Raw genomic sequence first — 22,094 nt, forward strand, 5'->3', positions numbered from 1 at the left:
CCTATATGACTTCTCAGCAGATAATTTTCAAGCTGTAGAGGAGGATGTGAAACACTTGACAGTGAAGGAAGATTCTGAGAAAAATCCAGAGAGGATGGGTAGTTCAGTTTGCTAGTAAGGAAATAATCTACATGGGTTTCTGTTCACCAGCACAGAAGATTTATTATTCCTCTTGTAAAAAATTCTTTCATTTCAGGCAAAGCTTAATAACAACAAAGAAAGGCATAAAATGGCTCGCTTGCCTAGAACTTGATTCTCATCCTGATGATTTCATGACTTCATTTCAGGTTGCAAATCTGGCCTGTTCAATCTCCAATAATGAAGAAGGTGTGAAGTTAGTCCGTATGGCAGCCACACAGATTGATAGTCTGTGCCCACAGGTGAGTGAAGATTCCTGCTAAAAAGCACTTGAGAAGTCTTTTAGCTCCTAAAAGCATTAGAAGAAGAGCACAGCCTTGTCTTTGTCATGAGATTGTTGCCTGATTTCCGCAAACTGTGAAAAATGCATCTTGAGACCTTTCATGTGAAATGGGTTGGAATGCTGTGTTTTTAACACAGTCCATAATTTATTTGCTCTTCCCCTTGGAAATAAAAATAAATAATAAAAAAATAATTGCCACTCCTCTAACAAATGGGTTTGCCTGCCAGGTAATTAATGCTGCCCTCACGTTGGCTGCCAGACCCCAGAGCAAAGTAGCCCAGGACAACATGGACGTGTTCAAGGACCAGTGGGAGAAGCAGGTGCGAGTTCTCACCGAGGCTGTCGACGACATCACTTCAGTGGATGATTTCCTCTCTGTTTCAGGTACTGGGCTCAAGAGACTTTCCTAAAAATACCCTCCTAAATTAAAGTATTGGGTCAGAGTGGATAAAAGCTCTAATTACTAAAGCATCATTAATCCATTAGTGTGCCTGTATTGGAATGCTGATCTTCTGTACTCAGTAGGGCGAACCACAGTTTGTTAATTAATCCTTGGTAGTAATGGTTGGCTCTTCGTCTCCCAGAAAATAGCACCTATTTGTGTTTCTATTCCTAGAGAAGCTTTGTTTCAACTCAGGAACAAAGTAGGATTTTGGCCACCTTCTAAAAATGTGTTCCAGGCCTGTTACAGGCTGAGAGTATTTGTAGAAATTGTTGGAATCCTTGTGCAGTTGTGGGCAAGAGGAGGAAAAATGAACTTTACAGAATCACAGAGTAGTTTGGGTTGGGAGGTTAAGGAAGGGATGGAGAAGAGAAGGACACTGACCCTGAGTCTCAGTCTTTTCTCGATCCTCCTGGTAAAGTGCTACAGCCTGTGGCAGAGTGTACTGTTATAACTTGATCACACCCAGTGAATGCTGTAGTTGCAAAGTGGTGCATTGGGTTAATTTCTGCTGCTGAAAACTCATTTTCCTATTTTGCTTAGAAGAGTGAATTTCATTGTTGTGAGTAAGGACACAGAGTGTGCCAAGAGGACTTTGCTTACTTGAATGTCTCAGAAGAGCCAAACTTCATGAGACAGTCTGGCCAAAATGTGATGTTTCTTTCTACATTATTTTCCTTGATATTTCCTAAATTTTCCAAAAGAAATTAATGAGAAGAAAAAAATTGAAAGAAAAATATTTATCCTTTAAAGAAAAAATCCCTAATTTTCTGGTTTTGCCCTCTTTATCTTGTTTGGTTGTATCTTGCTACCCGTATTAACAGGAAAATGGTTTGGTTTAGTTAATTACACTCTGCTGATCAACAGCCCTTGCAGGAAGTGTTTCCTGCAAGCCATGGCAAAAAAAATGAAAATGAGCTCTCTGAATTGAAGGGTACTTCAGAATACGGGAGCACATTGATTTTTATTTGAGATTTGAAGCTGACAAACACCTTCTGGCAGAAGTTCTAAGAGAAAGGGATGACCAAGCTGTAAACTGCAGACCCAGTCCATGTGCCAGAATTGGAAATCTGGCTGAAATGGCCATTTTCTTCTTTGTTTGAGGGCTTTGCTTACTCCAAGTGCTTGTATCCATAAACCAGCAGTAATTTGAATGGATGATGGGGTTTTTAATTTCTTTTTTCTCAAATCTTAATTCTTTCAAACAGGGTTTTGACTTAGATCCAAACTTTCCAAGGCAGCTGAGAAGTATTATTTCTGTAAAGTTTGGATTCTTTTTTTCCTAGTTCTTTGCACAGACATCTCTGTTAAACATGAGGAAAAAGAAAACCTGTTGCTCTTGCTGTAAAGCTTGGAAGTCTCAGCAGCTTACACAGAGTACTTTTATTTTTGGATGTTAAACCAGTGAAACATTCAATATGCCACTATCTGGTTAAATGTACCTCCTGAAATGACACCTCCTCCTCTTCATACTGGCTGTCACATTCGATGGTATGTTTTAATAATATGGTGGCTACCAGAAGAAAGCTGACCATAATTTTAGGAAGCTATTTCATATTTCAAATGCACTGTCCAGATTTATATATCGCTTCTTGTTGGACAAAATTTGTCTGTTCCATGGTAAAACCAATGGTGATGGTGAAATGGAAACAGTGAAGAAAAAATTTAACAAAGCCCTGCTTTTTCATTCTGAGTAGGGAGTGCTTTAAACAAAGAACTTTGCCTTACAATTTACTCAGATTCACAGCTCAGGGGACTTTCAGTTTCCATCCAAAGTTCTTGCGTTGTAAAATTCGACATCATGTAAAACATTTCTGAAACCCTCAAATGATCCAACCTTGGAACTTTTAACTGTGAAGATTAATGAGTCATTCTTTTTAGTGGCAAAGGACAATTAACAAAAAACAGTTGGTGAACTGATTAATTCTGTTTTACTACTACTACAAACAGCAGCATTTCATTTTCAGTTTAGAGGTGTCTCTAGCAGAAAATCAACTTGCTATTTAGAATCATGAAGTTTCTCAGACTGAGTTTGGTCAAATATGAAATTCAGTCATGGTCTTACTGAAATTATTTTTGATTCTACTGACTGCAGAGAAATAATGCCTGACTTTCTTCATGCTTTCACATAGTTTGTATGTGAGAATACTGCATAAATTCTGCTACTGCAGCACGTGGGAGTAGATGGCCTGATTCAGAGCCAGAAAAATAACAATACATCTCCCAAAAATCCAATAAAGGTGCTTGTATCACCTCGTCTGAGTAGAGTTACTGTTGTCATGTCTTGTTTCAGATTAGGCCAAGTCACGTATTATTATCAGTGTGTGATATTAGAAATTCCCATCTGATTCTGTGGCATAGATGGAGTGAGGAAGATGAACTGCTCATGCCCAGATTTTGTGCTATCTACAAAAGCTGTTGTCTTTTCAATGTGATTTATTTTCTTTTCTCACTTTCTTAGGCAAAAATGAGCCAAACGTAATAAACATTTATGGGAGAGTGTAAATTCACCTTCAGAAGATGGCCCAACTGTTTATTAGAGAATCTACAAATTATTTGACTGCTTTCCCCTTTGCATTCATTTTATTATGATAAAATTCAGTGTGATGTTTGAAATTAATGTGACTGCTTTTCAAGGAATTACAGGTTGGGACACACAGTAGAGGTAGGATGATGTAGCCCAGTCCCTACTAAAGACAAACATCACACAGATTTTTATATTATGTGACAATATCACAGCAGGGCTTTTATTCTGCAACCTGGATAAAGGTAGATAGCAATTTTTTAACATACTGACATTTGCCCAAATAAGTAAGCTTTGCTGTGAGGAAGAGTGAAACTGAATGAGCTGTATTTGTGTCTTTTGACACAAAGACAGGTATTCTGCTAGGGAGGGGCAGGGCCTCCCTTCAGAATGGAGAATTCAAATCCCCTCCTTCCAAATTATTATAATTTAGAAAATTAAAGGGGCTTTCAGGCAGAGTTATGAGGATAGGAATAACAGTTCTTTACTAGTATGTATAATAAGGAAAACAAACAGCAACAACTACAGCATTAATACTAAACAAAAGCCATGACCTTGAAGGGGGCTTTGTTTTACAAAGCCCAGGGCAGTTTGATCTCTTGGTGTTGGAGTTCAGGGCACAGGGAAAACCCCTCAAACTGCCCTGAGAGGTCCAGGACCCTTGCTGGGACCCCAGGAAAGCATTGCCTTTAACTTTAGCCCATGGGAAAAATTGCCAACACTTATGGATGAAAAGAGAACAACAAAAATTTAAATTAGATAGTAGTTTAGTTTGTCACAGGGTGAAAATTTGTAGTTTTGGGGTTTTTAGAATGGAAGTCGATAGAGGCAAGATGGAGAATTTTGGGAGGTGTCCTAAGTTCTTCTCCTTCTTCTTCTACTCCATTTTCTGCTGTGGTGGTGGCACAAAGACATTGGTAGACTTAGGTGAGGTAGAGAATTGTGTATCTAGAATTGGTAGTAATTATTGGTACAAAATTGTAAATATAGTACATTTCAAGAGTTAATTGGGTTGGAAGTCCTTAAGAGACCTTGGACACCAGGTCTCATGCTCTTGGCAGTGGTGTCTTTCAGCCTGCTAAGCCTGGTGTTAGATGGTGCACTGACCTTCAGATAAAAAACTTAATAAACACCTTCCAAGACCGAGCTGCTAGATCCAATCTTCTTTCTAACTCTGGCACTTTGAAAAGGAAAAAAAAAAAAAACCTAATTAGGGGAATCTTGGACTCAAAATCCAAGATCTTGGTACTCTGGCTGGAGCAGTGGAAAGTCCTGGTAGCTGAAATGGCGGGACGTCCTAGCAGGCAGGGGCAGGATGTCCCCAGAGGCAGGGGCAGGAAGTTCCTGGCAGGGCAGGGAGGTCCAGGATCACACTGTAGCAAAAAGAACAGCGCTGAAGAGGCTGTGAAGGTGAGGCAGGGCTGGCCCAGCTCCAGCAGGGCACGAGGAGGAGCTCAGAATTCCTGGGCACGCGAGCAGATGATGGTAGATTTCCCAGGACTGGATTTTCTGGTGGCAGTGAACTCCTCAAGCAGCAGCTGTCCTCTCTGATGCCAGAAACTGCCCCCAGCCCTCTCCTTTCACCTGCCCAAAACTCATGTGATCATCCCCCTCCCAACTTTTGGCCACCTCTTTGTTTTGGTCAAACACCCTTAAGCACCCATTTCTTAGTCTCCTAGCAACTCATGGGGAAAAATTCTATGAGTGAAAAAGGAATAAACCTAACCCCCAAACAATTTGTAACCTGAATTCCAGAAAACCACATCCTGGAAGACGTGAACAAGTGTGTGATTGCCCTGCAAGAGGGGGACGTGGACACGCTGGACAGAACTGCAGGTGCCATCAGGGGCCGAGCAGCCAGAGTCATCCACATCATCAACGCAGAGATGGAGAACTACGAGACTGGGGTTTACACTGAGAAGGTGCTGGAAGCCACCAAGCTGCTCTCTGAAACTGGTGAGTTTTGTTGAAGTGCTGAAGGAATTATTGAAATGCTCGTTTAAAACTCTCAGTTGGTTCTCTGAGATCTGTAACTCAGAGGGAAATCTGTTCTTGCAAACAAGAGACAAACAAATAAATTCCTGGCCGTGAGCATTTTTTTTATTCTCTGCTCAGTGCTGTTGCAGAAGTCATACTGACAGGAGCCATATAAGAGAAGAGATTCAGTAACACATCAAGACTAGGCCACTACATCAAAGTTTCTATGATTTGAATAAATAATACACAGTCTTTTTTTCTGAGTTGATTGATTTTGTATTATGCATCTCCAGAAAATCACTGCAAGCATTACTTTTTGGTCTGTGCAGGTGGATGTACTTGTCGATGGCTGAAGTGTTGCTAAACAAAACAATTTTTCATTGAAAGATACATATAAACAACTGAAAATGTACCACCTGATTAAAAAAAATATAAAAGTCTGATAAATTGTATAAAACATGTAGATTATATAAAAGTAGAAAAGTCTGCTAGAGTGATAGACTAGGAAGAATTTTTTTTTTTTATTTCAATCTGTTTTTGCCTTGCCAGAGCAGGGATTGAATTCATCTCAGTGTAGGTGATTAGGTCTGTGCTGGTCATTTTAAAGCCCTTTATATCAGTGCTCTCAATAACTCAGTGCAGGCAGTGCTACCAACTGTTCTCATCTGAAAGCAGTGGGTTTGGGTGGTTTGGGGTGAATCATGCTCCTGATTTCATTGACTTCATAGTCTGGGTCTCCACGCACTGATCAGGTGCCCTGGTAGGATAGAGATGCACCAATTGTGGGTGTCTGCAAGTGTCTGAGCTGATCCTCCCCTGCCTGATTGCACTTGTTCATCTGAGGTTTTAAACCAAGATAATTCTGGAAGGAACAAATGAAAATTGCACCAGTTCAGGACACATCAAACGTGACTTTCGGACTGAAAGCCCAGGAATTGCCCCGTGAGATGGGAAAGCAAAACCTGTTCCAGCTCTGCAGTCTCTGTGTTTGCTTTGAGAACAGGAATCAACAAAATAAGCTAAAAAACCCTGATTTTGGGATGATGAAATATTACTCGTGGTATTGTAGGCCCAAGCTTAATGTCAGCCTATTTTTACTACCCAACAAGAGATCAGTGGAATAAGTACTGTAAATTTAGCTTATTTTTAAAAGTTTATGGGCTGTTTTTATGAATTCACAGAAGGAAAATAATCTGTTCAGTTTGACGTGGTGAAATATTTTGTTGCACTCTCCTGTTAAAGTCGTCTTTTAGTTGAGGAGGGGCTATGAAGAAATCTTCCTACCATTAACATTTCTTTACTACGCAAAACAAAATGTACATTTGAGCCTTTTTTTGAGCTAAAATTTGTGACCCAACGTTCTATAATTTTTTTATTAATTTTTTTCAATGAGCAGGTATAAAGTGCCATTATATACATCAATAATATGCACAACAAATACTTATATTCCATATTTAATTCAGTTTCTGATATAATCTGAATTATAACTAAGTACTATAAACTCTGGACTGAGTTTGCACCTTGACAACATCAATGTGTTAATATTGGAATTCGGTAGTTAAGAACAAGTCCCTGTTCATCCAACTCAACATTTTTTTATTTACTTCTTTTTATTTATAAAGTAAATAACTTGTAAATAAACTTGTGAGTATTAAAAAAATTTAAAATATTATGCTTACAATATAAAGAACTTGCTATCATGCACAAATTGTGTAACAGTGGTTGAGGGGACAGAACGGGCCCAAATTCAATGAAGCTGATGAAGCTGAAACAATTTCTGCCAGTTGTGAATGTGGGTCATTAATATTAGAGCACAATTTCTATCTGCAGCTTTTCAGGCCATTTACAAAGGCATTGATTATGATTTCTGTGTGATTAAAAAAGTAGAATTAACTGACTCATTTCACTGCCTTAGAATAAAGTGGTTAAAGTGGAATTTGGACCCTCCCTGTGTCATTCTGGAGTCACCATCCTTGGAAGTGTTCAGAGACCCTGTGGATGTGGCACTTGGGAACAGGGTATGGTGGTGACCACAGTGGTGCTGGGGGAATGGTTGGATTTTCCAACCTCAGTGATTCCATGATCTGGGTACCTGTGAATCCCTACATTAATTTCAATACTCTTTCAGTTTCTCGCCTTGAATTCCTGCCCAGATTTTATCAAACACTAAAGAATGATGGCAGTGATCGATTTGGATCCAGGTTCTACCCACAGATGTGCACATCAAAGTCTCCATGAGAAGCACAGTCATGAACATCTCACTGTTTTCATCTTTATTCCTTCCTTTTTTTTTTTTTCTGTTGTTGTTTTAATTGACCTTAATTTTAAATGAAGTGCTTTTGGAAACTGGGAAAAAATTTAATTAAATGATAATGGAAAGGAAATAAGCACATTACCTTTCTCTTAAAATTATTATTTACTTGTAACTGTCAGCTCAGAAGGGAAAGCCTCTGTCAAGCCTCTTTTTCCAGAGATTTCACTGTGCTTTGTGAGCATTGGGTGGGATCCGCAGTGGAGAAATATGGATACAGTGTTTTGGAAAAACAAGCACCTTGCTAATATTTTTTTTATTTTTTAGAGGGGAGAAAATTAATCTCTCATGAAAATGATGTTGATAGTTTCTGACAAATGGAAACTGCAAACATTGCTTCAATTACCAGTCTCACCTCCAAGTTTTATTTGCTTGTTGTTTTAGTTTACAGCCATTGGAATATATGGGGTGAGGTTTTTTAGTGTTTCAGTGCTTTGTTGCCTGTACTTGCCTCACAAACTGCTTTAAAGCCAAGTACTGGTTAGAGGCTGGATTCTTATCTCTGGCAGCAGTTTTGCAGAGTGACTGACTGGTTAATGTCCTTTTAAAATAGAATACTTTCATTTTCTCTTAAAAATCATTACAAAAACTTAGCTTTCACTGATTTTCTTATAAATCCAAGATGAATCCTGTAAAACCACAGAGTCAATGAGGCTCACTGGGAACAACCACCAAACTCATAGATTTTAGTGAATGTTACTTGTGCAGGAGTAAACCAAAGCCTCAAGGTTCAATTTTCTTGGCTGATTGGTTGGTTTAGAGGAGCTTTTTGGTTTTCTTTGTGTTTGTAGTTTGTTTTTTTTTTTTTTTTTTTTTTTTTGTTTTGTTTTGTTTTTTTGTTTTTGTTTTGTTTTTTGTTTTTTGTTTTTTTTGTCTTTTTTTTTGTTTTGTTTTGTTTTGTTTTTTGTGTTTTTTGTGTTTTTTGTGTTTTTTGTGTTTTTTTTTTTTTTTTTTTTTTTTTCTTTTTCCTGTTGTTGTTTTTGTTTTGTTTATTTTAGGGTTGCTTTTTAGGAGTTTGTTTTGGTTTTGGTTTTTTTGTGATTTGGTTTTGGCTGGTTGGTTGGTTGGTTAGTTGGGTTTTTTTTGGTTTGATTTGGTTTGGTTGAGATTTTTTTGAGGGGCGTCTGTTAAATGTTCCACTGGTATTCAGATTTGTAGAAAACTGTGAAATCATCCTCTTACAAGTTGTCCATGGAGGGTGATAGGGAGAGAAGAGTGGAAAGGAAAAGAAAGAAAAGGTTAAAAGCAAGGATGAAGGCAAAAGGAAAGGGAAGTAAGAGGAAACAGCAGAATTGGTGTTTGAATATCGAACTCATCCTGCTCAGTCTCCAGAAACTGAAGTACTCTCAGCAGTGATTTCAAAAGCTGTGAAAACCAACAGCAAGAAGCCCGTGCTTCTAAACAAATAAAAATAATTGTCCCTAGAAGGAAATCAACGAGAAGGCAATGAGGCCAGATCCCACTTTCCAAGATTTTTGAGGTTCAGGAAGGAGAAAAAGCCGTGGCATTCTTTAAAGGTCACAAGGGTTGGGTTTAAGGTGGGAAAACTGGAGTAGACTTTGCAGGGTTGTGATGAAAGGGAAATGACTGGGAAATGGAAGGGATAAGAGCAGAACAAGTAGGACTGGAACTGCCTGGGAAAGGCTCTGAAAACTTCCCAACTTTTTTTTTTTATTATTATTATTTTTGCTCCAGTTTGCACTGGGCTGTCTGGAAAACATCCTGGAACAGCAAGTACCATAATACTTGGGTTACTCCTGGGAAGGACGTGGGAAATTTGAAATCGTCTGATTCACACCGGAAATTGGAGTTTCAGCTTTTAGCATGTTTTAAAAATATCCCAGTAACTTTGTAACTCCCTAGTTTTAAGTAGGTCACTCCGACTTCTGCTTTGACACAATTTTATTTTTTTTTATTTTGTCTTTATCAGAACGGACTAATGTTGAAAATCAGCACTACTGGCAATTCAGCAATAAGCCCAGGAGAGTTTTATCAGTGTGAGTAGGGCAAACTTTAAAGATATTTATCACTAGGAAAAGGCAGCTCAATGATGTTATCAAAGCTAATACTAAAATGTGGGAAAGATGGACTTTTCAGCAGTGATATGAAAGGAAACAAAATGCAGAAGCAAGAAGATGAATTTAAGCAGAGCTGTAATAATAAAAAAAAACTATATTGAATCTGAGGGAGAGCTAAAACGTGAAATGGAGCCTATTTAAAAAATAAATTATGTTAAATTCATGTTTTATGAGAGTTCAGGTAGTTATAGTAAAACTTATGGGTACCATCATCCTGAGATCATGAGATCATTTATCCAGGAGTTTTCATCAAATTATGACTTTTATTCTGCAAAGTACTGTAGCATTTTCTTTAAAGTTTTGCTAAACTGAAATCCAAAGGTCAAGGTGTCACCAAAAAAAAAAAAAAAAAAAAAAAAAAAAAAAAAGAAAAGGTACTTTACAAAAGGAGCCGAGAACACCCAAGATTGTGTTCCACAACTGCTTGGTTTGATCCAAAGAATTTTTAACCAGAGAAGCTCTGATCAATATGAAGAGGAATACACTAAGACATCATATAAAATGCATTATAAAGCAATTAAATCAGACATAAGAGATGAATAAATCCCCACTATAACTCAAAGCTGAAATGCTAGCCCTTTCTCTCTCCACTTTGAGAGTTTAAAAATGAAATACAATGCTAAAGGAGAATATAATTGATCCAGATTTTCAAAGGCTTTTCCTAACATCCTGCAAATGCAGCTGTTTGGCAAATGGATAACCATGGGGTGAGTGTTCAGCCTTTGATGGATTAAGATCTGGTGACAAGGCACGAGCAGAGCACAAGTGATCATTTCTCAGCAGGCAGGAAGGGAAATCTGGTGACACTTTAGGGTCAGAGCCCTGGTTGGTGTATGATGCATTCATTAACAGGTGAATAGGCAGCAAAATTTGCCAGAAGGAAAATGCTGGTTGGGCTGCTTGGGAGGGAAAGACAAGACTAAAAGATATTTTTATTTAATTTCTTTAGGCAAATGGAACAATTAAATCTGTATTATCTGCATTGATAGAAAGGTTCTGAGCTAATTCATTGTTTTAGAAAATCTCTGGCACTATGATGGGCAGCTGAGAAATGATACTTTTTCCATGCTCAACAGCCTCATATGAGTGCTGAAGATGTCAGGCTGTGCTTATGGGAGGATATTCACTGAACACCCCAAGTAGGTAATTCCACTTTGTTCTCCACAACCTAAACATCTTCCAGAAATGGAAGAAGGTCAAGATAAGGATTACATAATCAAAGAAAAATTAAGATTTAGATGTGAATTAACTCAGTGAGAGTTTAAAAATTACCAGGGTTATCTATTTTGGATGTGCCAGACACCTTGTATAATGAATAGTGGGTTAATATAATAGAAATGCCTGTTTTCATAAACCAGTATTATTTAGTCACTGTTCAAATCTGTTCTCGAAAACATTTTGTGCTCTCAAAAGCCATTCTTGAAACAAGGAGGGTGGTGGTGGAAGTAGAAAGAAGTTTCCCAGGTCTAGAAAATATAAGCAGAGAAATGGAGCAAATATCCATCCACCAACTCCAACAGAATGTTTTGTGAATACAAGTGTGAATCGTACAATAATGTTTTAAAATAAAAGCACTGGTATTCCTTGCATCCCCTTGCCTACACACACCTACATATCGATATACACAAACTTATAGCTAAGCCAGGAAGGGTGGTTTGCTTTTTACATAACCTACTTGGTGTCCAACAGCATGAGACTGCTTTCTCAGGGGAATTTTCTGAAGAGTTTGCTTTCATTTGAAATATTACCCTGAAGGGAGTTCTGTTTGGCAGGAATAACATCTTGGGGGTGCTCACTGTGAGTAGTTTTGCACAGGGAGACAGGGGAGTGAGACAGCTGAAACTGGTGAGGCACAAATGTCCCTGCAGCTGACATTTGTTCTCCTCCTCTGTCCACTTTGGGATGTACCTGGCTTCTGCCCTGACATTTATCTTTCTGTGAGTGGCAGTTCAGTCAGGACAAAGTTTGAAGGTGTGTTTTTCCCTCCAGTGTGTGTGTCCCTGTCTCCCAACACTTAGCTCCAGACATGCCAATAATTTCTGTAGTGTCCATCTCACCTGGGTTGCACATGAGCAAATCCATTTTTTTCCATTCCCACATCAGCCTGCTTCATTGCATAAACCCACAGGTCAAGTTGGAGCCTTCTGGGAAGTGCCAGAAGACTTAACACAAGGGGGCCAAAGGGTCAGGACTTGCCCATAAATTCCAGGAAGCCTGAGAGCTTTGTTTTTATGGGCCATGGATAAATCAGTGTTTGGCAGTGAAGGCTGATTCTTCCTGAAAGTCTCGTGTTCACTGCAAACTGCTGTAGGGTGTGGATATTCATTATTTTACAGCTGACTTTTAACCATTTCATCAGGGGAAAAGTGAATCACTAAATAACAGGAAGGGAAAAGATGGTCTTGTGCATTGGACAGTGATGTTTCATCCTTCCTTGTGCCGTAGAATTCTGCCCTAATTTTGCTTTTCCTGTTTCTTGAGTCACCAGTGTGAGACACACAGGATTTGGAGCTGGGGAAGGGTCTGGAGCACCAGGAACAGCTGAGGGAGCTGGGAAAGGGGCTCAGCCTGGAGAAAAGGAGGCTCAGGGGGGACCTTGTGGCTCTGCACAGCTCCCTGACAGGAGGGGACAGCCGGGGGGGTCGGGCTCTGCTCCCAGGGAACAGGGACAGGAGGAGAGGGAACAGCCTCAGGCTGGGCCAGGGGAGGGTCAGGTTGGATATTGGGAAAATTCCTTCATGGAAAGAGCTCTCCAGCCCTGGCACGGCTGCCCATGGCAGAGGTGGAGTTGCCATCCGTGGGGGGATTTAAAAGCCATGGGGATGTGGCACCTGGGGGACATGGTCAGTGGTGGCCTTGGCAGTGCTGGGTTAAGGGTTGGACTCCATGATCTGAGGGATCTTTTCCAACCCAAATGATTCTATGATATGGTATATAATATTTCAATAGACTTCTATAAAGCTTTTTCTTTTCAATTAGCAATATAATAGTCATGACTGAAATGTAAATTATATGATATGAAACCAGGACTTGAAAACATTCTGTGAAGTATTTAGAATCTTCTGATAAGGAATGTACAGTTCTTCTAGAAACTGCCTTTGACAAACACTTTGAGCTAAATAAGGTATCACATTTCATTCCTTATTCATCCTTCGAACAAAACTGAGAAACTGTGCTGTCTTTGACAGAGGATATCAGATATCCCTTAGGAATGATCCTTTAAATACCTGTTTTAAATACTTGAACTTCTCAGTAGACTGCATTCTTTTTTCAGTTAAGTAAATTAATGAATTTAAAAAAAAAAAAATCCAATCAAACAAAAACAAACAAACAAACAAAAAAAAAACAACCACCAAGCCACACAAACACGAAAAACCAACAGAAGACATTTTATCCAGAGCCCTGAAAATTTTAAACTGTTACTTTGTGAATGTTTTATACTAAAACGTCTTAAATCTGGATAATGGCTGAGCTTTTTTTCTAAGACAGCATCTTTTTGGTTTGTAACCTAATGGATCATTCATGGGTCTTTTTTCCTTTTTAGTCTCCCCTGACATCCTTAAGTTTACAATCCTGCCCATCATTCTAGATTATTTTCTTGATTTATGTGACACAAAGAACTGTGATGTTTAGGAGAAGCACAGACATTTTAAGGGATCCTGAAAATTTTAGCAGTGTGGTTGTCCAAACCTTTAGACTGCCATGTATATCATTCATGAATAATCTTAACCCACAACTGGCCAGATTTTTATGGCCATTTAAGGACTACTTAGGTAAGGTGATTGGCACCTTAAATGATGTGTCTCTATCAACGTGGCATAAGGAAAATGAATTTTCCTAAGGACAGGTACAAATTCTTGAATGAACACAGAGATATGAGGGCCAGCCAGAGGGCACAGCTGGGTGCAGTGGGTACAGGAGAGCAGTCACTTCTCTCCAGCTCAAATATCTGATTTTTCTGAGGACAGTCTGGCTCCAGGGAACAACTGGTTTTTGAGAAGGGTGCTTCCCCTGGATCCAAATCCCTGGATTCTAAAAAGAGTCAAGTAGGTGCTCGTCTTTTCAAAATGAAACTCTAAGAAATGGCTCTGCTGGTGCCTTTCAAAATTTGTCTTCTGGCCAGAAAAATGCCCCAAAGATGAGACCCTTGGGAACCCTTCAGTTCCAGTGAGATTGGGATGAAAGGAGCCACGTTGTGCTCAGCCTGATCAGAGCCAAAAGTGTGCCAGGATTTGGTGCAAAGATGGGGTTGGTTTATGCCTGGACTTGGTTGTCTAAAGCAGAAAACAGTCTAAGCCAAACACCTCCCTTGCTGTTCAGTGAGCACAGGAAAATCAGAATTTTATCCAGCTGAACCTGAGTCTTTGAAGTAGGGTAGGTGTGGTTAATTGTCTCATGGAAGCATCTACTGTTCTCTGCCTGGTATAAGGAAAGAGATTTCAAACTTTCAGTTCTAGGATGTGAGACAAAACCAAATCAAATTTCCTGACTCCCATTGATGCTGCTAAGAATTAGAAACTCATGCACCTGGAGGGTCCTTGACCTTTATTGCTTTTTTTGTGTCTTAATTATCCCTTTCCACATTTCTGAACATTCACATCTACTTAACATTCTGAGGAATTCAAGTTCCTAAATAATAAGACCATAAAAGTGCAATAAAGCAGCAAGGCATTAATTTAATTTTGCATATTAATGAAACTTTTTGTTCTAATGCTACGAACGAGAACGCCCAAACATTTTTTTTTTATTTTTATGGCAATAATTTTATTATGTAACCTAACATTTTTCTGTCTGTCAGGGATCTTATTGTTCCCATATCACTAAACAAAATTTGCTGTGATGTTCCTAAGTACAAAAAATTTGCAGAACAAACTGATTGCCATAGGAGAAAAAGTCAACAGGGAATATATTTCTAGGAAAGAGATAATTACTTGATAATTTTAATATGTAGGAGATATGGGTGGGTGGGAGAAAAACAAGAAAAGCTTTAGAGAAAATATTTTCTTTATGGAACAGAGTGGTTTACAAAAAACCACAAGTTTGATCAAGGCATGAATTTACACATGGTGATATGCTGGATTTCCATTATGCATCAGAAAAAAAAAAAAAGTATCATTTAAAAGAATTAATTAATTGATAAAATGGAAGTAATTTCAACTTTGCTGATTCCCAGTTTTTCTCCAGCAGCCTAGATTTTGTTGGCATTGGTCTTGCTTTCAGTGTCATTGGAAACTCATCCACAGAAAGGCTTTAAAATCTTTATTTTGTTGGAATGACAAAGTCAGTGAATTAGAAGTGTTGCTATTAACTTGGGACCTGATTCTGTCAACATTTATGCAGGTGCCTAATTAATTCATGTAGTTAGGCTGAGAGATGTTAATGGACCACATTTTTCAGTCTAAGCATATGTGTGACTGTTTTCAAGGCCACAGCTCAAACTGAGAAACCAGTGTTTAATTTTTCCCCAAAAGTATTGATTTGCTTCTGAATCTAAAATTTATAGCCAATTTCACTATGCATAATAAATGAGTCATTCTCTGTCTGATGCATTTACAAGTTTCAGCTCCAGATTCAAGTTCACGCCTTTGCCTGGATTTTACTTGTGGTTCTTTCACCTTTGGCACAAGAATATCCTTCTTTGTGTGGTAAATAATAGAGAAAGACTGGAAGGTTTTTTTCATGGAGCTCAATAGCCTTTACTGGAGAACAAATACATTTCTCAACTCAATTTTCAATTTTCAAAAGCTTCCCTCCATTAAATGACAACACATGCTTAGAGAAGCAATAAGTAATAACCCCCTATTAAAAGTGATTTTTTCTTGCTTGTCCAATCAAAAGTTAGCACTGATGTAAAAATACGATTGGCAAGCAAGCAATTCATAAATCAGTTTAATATCTATTCCCATTTTGAAACAGCAGATGATGTTCATGTGCAATAATGTAAATTAGGGATGAAACTATAGCCAGGTCTGCAAAATCAGAACTGATCAGAGAAGCTTCCACACCCAGTGGAGGTAACAAATATGGTCAGGAATGAATACCTCATGTTCAGGAATGTGAAAAAAGTGTAGCTTTCCACCTCACAACCATTTAATTTAAATTTCCCTTGCTTTGTTCTAAGACTGGCACATGTGGCCGTGACAAAGTCCAGCTGTGTCATGTCTGCTTCCCCCACTGTCATTGCCCTGGCAAGGGAAATATTGGAAAACCTTGGTGCAACTTCATTCCACAATTCTGTTGCCTGTCCAGCATCTGCTGATTATTTACAGATAATTAAACGTTAATTGCTCCACGTCATGTTTCATTTTATTTCTGAGTATTGAATTGAATGTTGCACGTAGTATAAATCTTCCTTCCTTTCTTCTCTACTTTTACATGAACCTTTATATAAGGATTATACACCTTTATCTAAAATAGACAAGTGCTTCCCTTTTTTTCCCCCAAATCCCTGGAATTTTTACCATTACTGTTTTTCTTCAGTTCTCGAAGATGGTTCAGAAATTGCTTTGATTTTTTTCTTAAGAACTACAGGGTAAATTTTATTATACTCTGTTAATTTGAACACAAATGTAAAAGGTAAATTTCCTTTTGCTTGTGTAGATGTTCTTCAAACTGCCCGTTCCTAATTCAGGCCTGTTGCACCTACTATTAATTATATCCAATACCTCAACACCTCTGCTAGTGAGGAAATGGTAGATGGAAATTTAAGGTTAAATTTAATGTAACCCTATATATTAGGGTTCTTTACCTCTTTTTTTTTTTTAAATTATTTTTGCCATTATTGCATCTCTAGTTTAACTTATTTTATAGCAATAACCAGAAATAATTTCTCTTTTATTCTTTAGGTTTACTTGTTTACATATTATTTTTAATGATTGCTTTTTGATATTCATGCTAGAGACTTCCTTATGCAATCATATTAGTCTCCTACTACACTTTCAAGTGTTCTATTAATTAAGGTAATTTGATATATGCATTTATTAAATACTCTTTCCAAACCTTCAATCTCTCTCAAACTTTTTTTCTAATTAAAATGTTTCCCCTCTGCCTGGCAATGTTTTGTTAATGTTTACTTTTTTTAAGTCTATTGTTGCTGTCACTTTTTCCTGTTTTTCCAGCATGTCCCAGGAATTTCCTGAACATTATCTGCATGGAAAATACAAATCTGTTCTTTCATCTGTCTATATGAACATCTATATATATATATATATAGTGATGTATAAACAAGATTTGAATCACTATATCCCTTTAAAGGTTTCCTCATTTGCATCCAATGTGTAATATTTAAATGCCAGAAACAGAAAGTTTGAGCTCATGGTTGCTGCCACTTCTCAAAAATGTTAACTATTCTTAAATCATGGGATTTTTTGTGGTTTTACTTTTAGTCAGATACTATAAAATAAATGTAAGAAAATTCACTCAAGAAGAAAATGTGGTTTCCTACCACAGTAGAAGTTCCTGTGACAGAATGTCACTGCTCTTGGTGAAAATAACACACGAAATTCCCCTTTTTATTCATCAGTTGGGTTCAGGTTACCAGTAAGTGTATTAAAAATAGGGTTTAGAGAAAAGATGGGCAAAAAAGTTAATATTTTAACAACAAAAAAAAGTCAATAACTGTTGTGGAAGTTGTCATTTCCTATTCTTCTAATTATATTGCCAAAATAGTTAAGTCAGTGATATGTGATCTGGATACCTAAATGCCAGAATAAAAGTGATGTGAATATGATGAAAAGATGGCTGTCTATAAATCTTAAACTTCACCCAAGTCTCTTAAATTCTTAATAATTAATCCAACTGCATTTTTTTAATCCAGATTTCTAATGAAACATTGATTATATTTGTCCTCCATGAGCACAGCCCTCCAATATTAATGTTAAAATTGTGAAGAGGAGTAAACAAATACAGGAATGTAGGTGCAGTATAATCAGTGGGACTGATGTTCGTGTTTGTAGGATTTGGATTTGAGTTGTTAGAGGACTGATCTGGGGAAGAGTTATTTTCCTGGAAACACGATGTGCAGAAAGTGATTACACCTTCAAAGGAATCCTCTATGAAATTTGAAGAAAAGTCTCTTGCTGCTTCAAGCAATGTGCTGAAACCATTTACAAAAGTAAATAATTGCTTGAAGTTGTATATTAAATAAGTTCATACCACAGTACAATATTTTCAGCCAATATCTATAGCTATGTTTTGTGTTATATACATGGTGACAGTGGAGAAACAGAAGATTCATTTAGGTGTCTTCACAGAAGTATATCCTTGATTTTGCATTTTGTCCCTTATAAAATTATTATTATTTAGTATGAGCTAGAGTGTAAATTATGTAAATTAGCAGGCATAATGGCTACAGTTTGCTTTGATCACTTGCTACAAATATTTGCTGTGCTCCTTACAGGTTGTAAAGCTCTTCAATGAACTTTCCTGACTGCTCAGGTATCTTGCAGCCTTTTAAAAGTCAATAAATCACAGTTTTTGAAGGAGGTTTTCTATTCTTTGTTACACAATCGGAGGAGAGAACAGAGATGGTTATTTCCATGCTGTCAGACAAAGTGTCCATGTGCAGGGTGGGTACAAACCCATCCATGAGTGGATGTGCCTGGGAATTCCCAGGACAGCGTGTACCATGTCCCCTGGACATCATCCATGCCCCAGAGCAGTGGAAAAGAGCTCAGGAAAGAAGGTTTCTAATCCTGCTGCCTCTCCTTGTGCCTCACCCAGTGATGCCACGTTTTGCTGAGCAAGTGGAGGTGGCCATTGAAGCCCTGAGTGCCAACGTGCCCCAGCCCTTCGAGGAGAACGAGTTCATCGACGCCTCCCGCCTGGTCTACGACGGCGTTCGGGACATCAGGAAAGCTGTGCTGATGATCAGGGTATGTGGAGCACCTGGGGAGGGAAAGTTGGGGTTTGCAGAGAGGTGTCATGGATAGGGGGAATGCAAAGGCTCCTTGGAATCAGCTTTGTGTTGTAATAAGCCAGTAAACCCTGACATTGAAGCAGGCATGAAACAGAAGTGTATGGAAAAACAAAAGAGTTAGTAAATACAGAAATGAGGTTATTTAGTAGATGAAGCACAGTTAGTGTGTTGATCAGCTAGGAGAAGGTTTGATCACAACTGCCAATAGATGCAAGCTTTGTTACTGTTTCCATAGTAATAGCATTAATTTGCCAATATCTTCAAGGTTCGTGAAGATTTTTTGTCGTTTTGTTTATTTGGGATTTTTTCCCTAATGTATGTGTGCTGCCTGGGATGTGAGGTAGGTCTGGTTAAAATCTAAATGAATCTAAATGAATAAATTATCTTGCTGCTCCAGTGAGCCACTGCAGGGATGGTTTTGAGTGTTTACTGAGGTAAAAAACATGTCATTTCAGTGTTGACTAACCAGTTGATTCAATTTGCTTAGACATATTTTAATAAAAAAAAACAAACAAAAGACACCATAAAACAACATCATTGTTATAATAGTAGGCGTGTATTGCTTTTCACTTTAGTCAGCAGACAAAGATATAGAAAAGAAAAGCAAAAAACCAAACCTGCTTTGGACATCTCTGCAGCAACTGAAACTGTTATTTGAAACCCAAATTACCTTGAATCTGCCCTAATGAAAGCCAAGTACAAGTAAAAATGTGGATGGAGAACATCACAGAGGGAATTTCTGAGGCAAATAACAGAGCTGAAAGATCAACTGATCCCTTTGAGCAAACAGGTAACGTGCACTTGTGGTCGTGAGTGTATTATGGCACTGCTGGAAGACTTCAGGCAGTTGGAACACTCCAAAATAGCTCCATTTTAGACATCTGTCACTATGGATTAACATTTACAGAAAAAGCTTTTGATGGGCTTAATTTTATAACTGACAAACATAAATTCCATTCTCACACCCAGTGCTCATCCCAGGTGGCCAAATTATAGTCATGGCTTGTGATGGGGCAAACCCAGCCTGTTCTCTGGCAGTTCTTCTGGAAGGGGAGGGAAAATCTTCACCTGAATTACTTCCCTGTGAGGGTGGTGAGGCCCTGGCACAGGGTGCCCAGAGAAGCTGTGGCTGCCCCTGGATCTCTGGAAGGGTCCAAGGCCAGGCTGGACAGGGCTTGGAGCCACCTGGGATAGTGGAAGGTGTTCCTGCCCATGGCAGGGGTGGGACTGGATGGTCTTTAAGGTCCCTTCCAACCCAAACCATTCCAGCATTCTGTGATTCTGGGAAATGAAAGATCTGCCTTAGTAAAAGATCTCTGTTTTCTCTTTGATTTTCTAGTTCCTTTGTAACAACAGTTTCCAAACTTTTCTTAGGGCAAGACCAACTGCTTAGCACACTTTAATCTTTTCCAGTCACTTCAAATTGTGTCGTAGACTCAATCATCAGGCGGGACCTCCTACAAATCCAAGTTTTCCCATTCCCTACACAGAGTTCAGCTTCCAGAACCCCCCCTGCGCATCAGAGTTATCCCCAAGAGTTTGCCATGAGATGTTCATCCTGGCGAGATGTTTCTAATTTTAAATTTTGAATTTTGAAGGGCTGATCATTTACTTTGCTGCTGCCTGACTGTTCTGTGTACCCGGAGAGCTGATCAGCATTCAGGCTTCTCAGTCCCCTTAGGAAAATCCCAAGTTACTTTTGCCATTATATCAATACTGCTTTCCACCCGTTGTATGATATGAGTTAATGAATTCTGTTTGCCCAGATTAGGAAGATTTATTTTTGCCTTCAGACAATTAACTTATTTATTGAGCTCAATGTAATACTCCTTACCCAGACAGAGAACTAAGGCACATAAATGGACTCATTATCCATGTGAGTTAACTGGAAAAATCCACATATATAAGCTTACACAGACCAGAGTTTGCTGAATCAGAACCTTATTTGCTGTAGAAAACAAAATTAGTTTCACTTTGAGATACTCTTTAACATTTCCATCTGAACATCTCACACTAAAATGGGACGTATAATTAAGGATGAGGCTATAAAAGCCTTTAGAATATTTTCATCTAATAATCTATCAAATACTATGCACCCTTCAATTCAGGTGGTAAAACTTTTTCAGAATTACAAAAAAGGAAAAAAATCCAATCTTGCAAACTTCTTTGAGCATCTGACACAGTTATTTTCAGGCTGAGATTGTTCGTGTGCAAGCCATGAAAGATTGGATTTATCTGAGATGAGTCCCCTCATTCCAGAGAGTAAATAAAGCCACTTTTAAAATTAATTTTGGTTGCTATTATTACTTTCAGTAAGCTGAAGGAAGGGTGGATAGTCTCTGATTTTCTATTTTTCCTTCAAAAGGAGAGAATTTATTGTCCCTCAGGAGGAGAAAGGAGACTCATTTTTTTCATTGAGGACTGTTATTATCTATACAGAAGAAAAAGATCTCTTCCACAAGTTAAGAAGTAGTATAAATGAATTTAAGAATATAATTATACAACCTAGAAATAAAATAGAAAATAATAACTTCACTCCAACACCTTTCCTATTACTAGGGAAAGGTGTAGGGATGAAATTGCACATTGTGTTCTCATAGCTGGTTATGAAATTCCTTCAATTATTGGCCAGAAGCCTTCTCTACAGTCAGGAGGACTCACAATGACACCTTTTGTCATTCTTATGTGTCTCCAAGGCCATTTTAGTGTTACTTACTGGTTTTAAACATGGCCTTTGCCTTTAGCAACCTTTGGAAGCATCTACATCAACCTGAGTGTTACATTGGTTTGGCTCAGGGGTGCACTGTTGGAGCCAAGGTCCAGGTGCTCCCTCTTGCCAGGTTTTAGTTCATGTTACAGAGTAGGCTTTAAAAAAGCTTGGTTAAACTTGATTCTTCGGGGTGATGCCTGGAGATGCTCTTTGGGAGCAAATTAGGAGCTGAGGGAATGGCTAGAGCTGTGTCAGGAGAGGTTTGGGTTGGGTATCAGGAAAAGGTGGTTGGGCACTGGAACAGGGTCCCCAGGGAAATGGTCACAGCAGCAGGTGTTAAAATCTGGTTATTAAAATTGTTAGAGAGATGCCTCTGCCTGAATTAAGGTGCAAACGAAACCATATGCTGAAGCCGATGGTATGGATTTTATTTAACAGTAGTGAGAGGTAGAGAGAAAAAGAGGGGCAGGGTGGGAGAGAAAGAATGACAGATTAAGCAGAAAGTATCATCCTGATAGCATCTCATTGATCCTCTTCTTCTGATTATCTCAGTGGTGAGGGTCCCACAAACACAGAGTGCAATGGATTAATGGTCTGGGCCAGCTGGGAATGCCTGGTACCTCCCCTGGGGAGGACAAGTTTGAAACTGTTGCAGAAGATCTGAAATTGTGGCATCGCTTGGCATCAGGTCCAGTTCTCTGCTGCAAGGCCTCA

At 38.6% G+C, this 22,094-nt stretch overlaps 1 protein-coding gene across 2 annotated transcripts in view; it reads left to right on the forward strand.

The window, feature by feature from the left end:
• The window catches only part of CTNNA2 (catenin alpha 2), a 470,001-nt gene that overhangs the window by 406,101 nt on the left and 41,806 nt on the right, over positions 1-22,094 (forward strand). For both annotated transcript variants that reach the window (XM_083861796.1, XM_083861797.1), the window contains exons 10-13: positions 288-380; positions 649-805; positions 5,143-5,343; positions 18,475-18,626. In XM_083861796.1, coding sequence (XP_083717922.1) covers positions 288-380; positions 649-805; positions 5,143-5,343; positions 18,475-18,626 — 603 coding nt within the window. The remainder of the gene's footprint in view (positions 1-287; positions 381-648; positions 806-5,142; positions 5,344-18,474; positions 18,627-22,094) is intronic.

The sequence above is a fragment of the Zosterops lateralis genome, assembly GCF_965231275.1.
Source record: "Zosterops lateralis genome assembly, chromosome: 5".
In the NCBI taxonomy this organism is placed as follows: Eukaryota; Metazoa; Chordata; class Aves; order Passeriformes; family Zosteropidae; genus Zosterops; species Zosterops lateralis.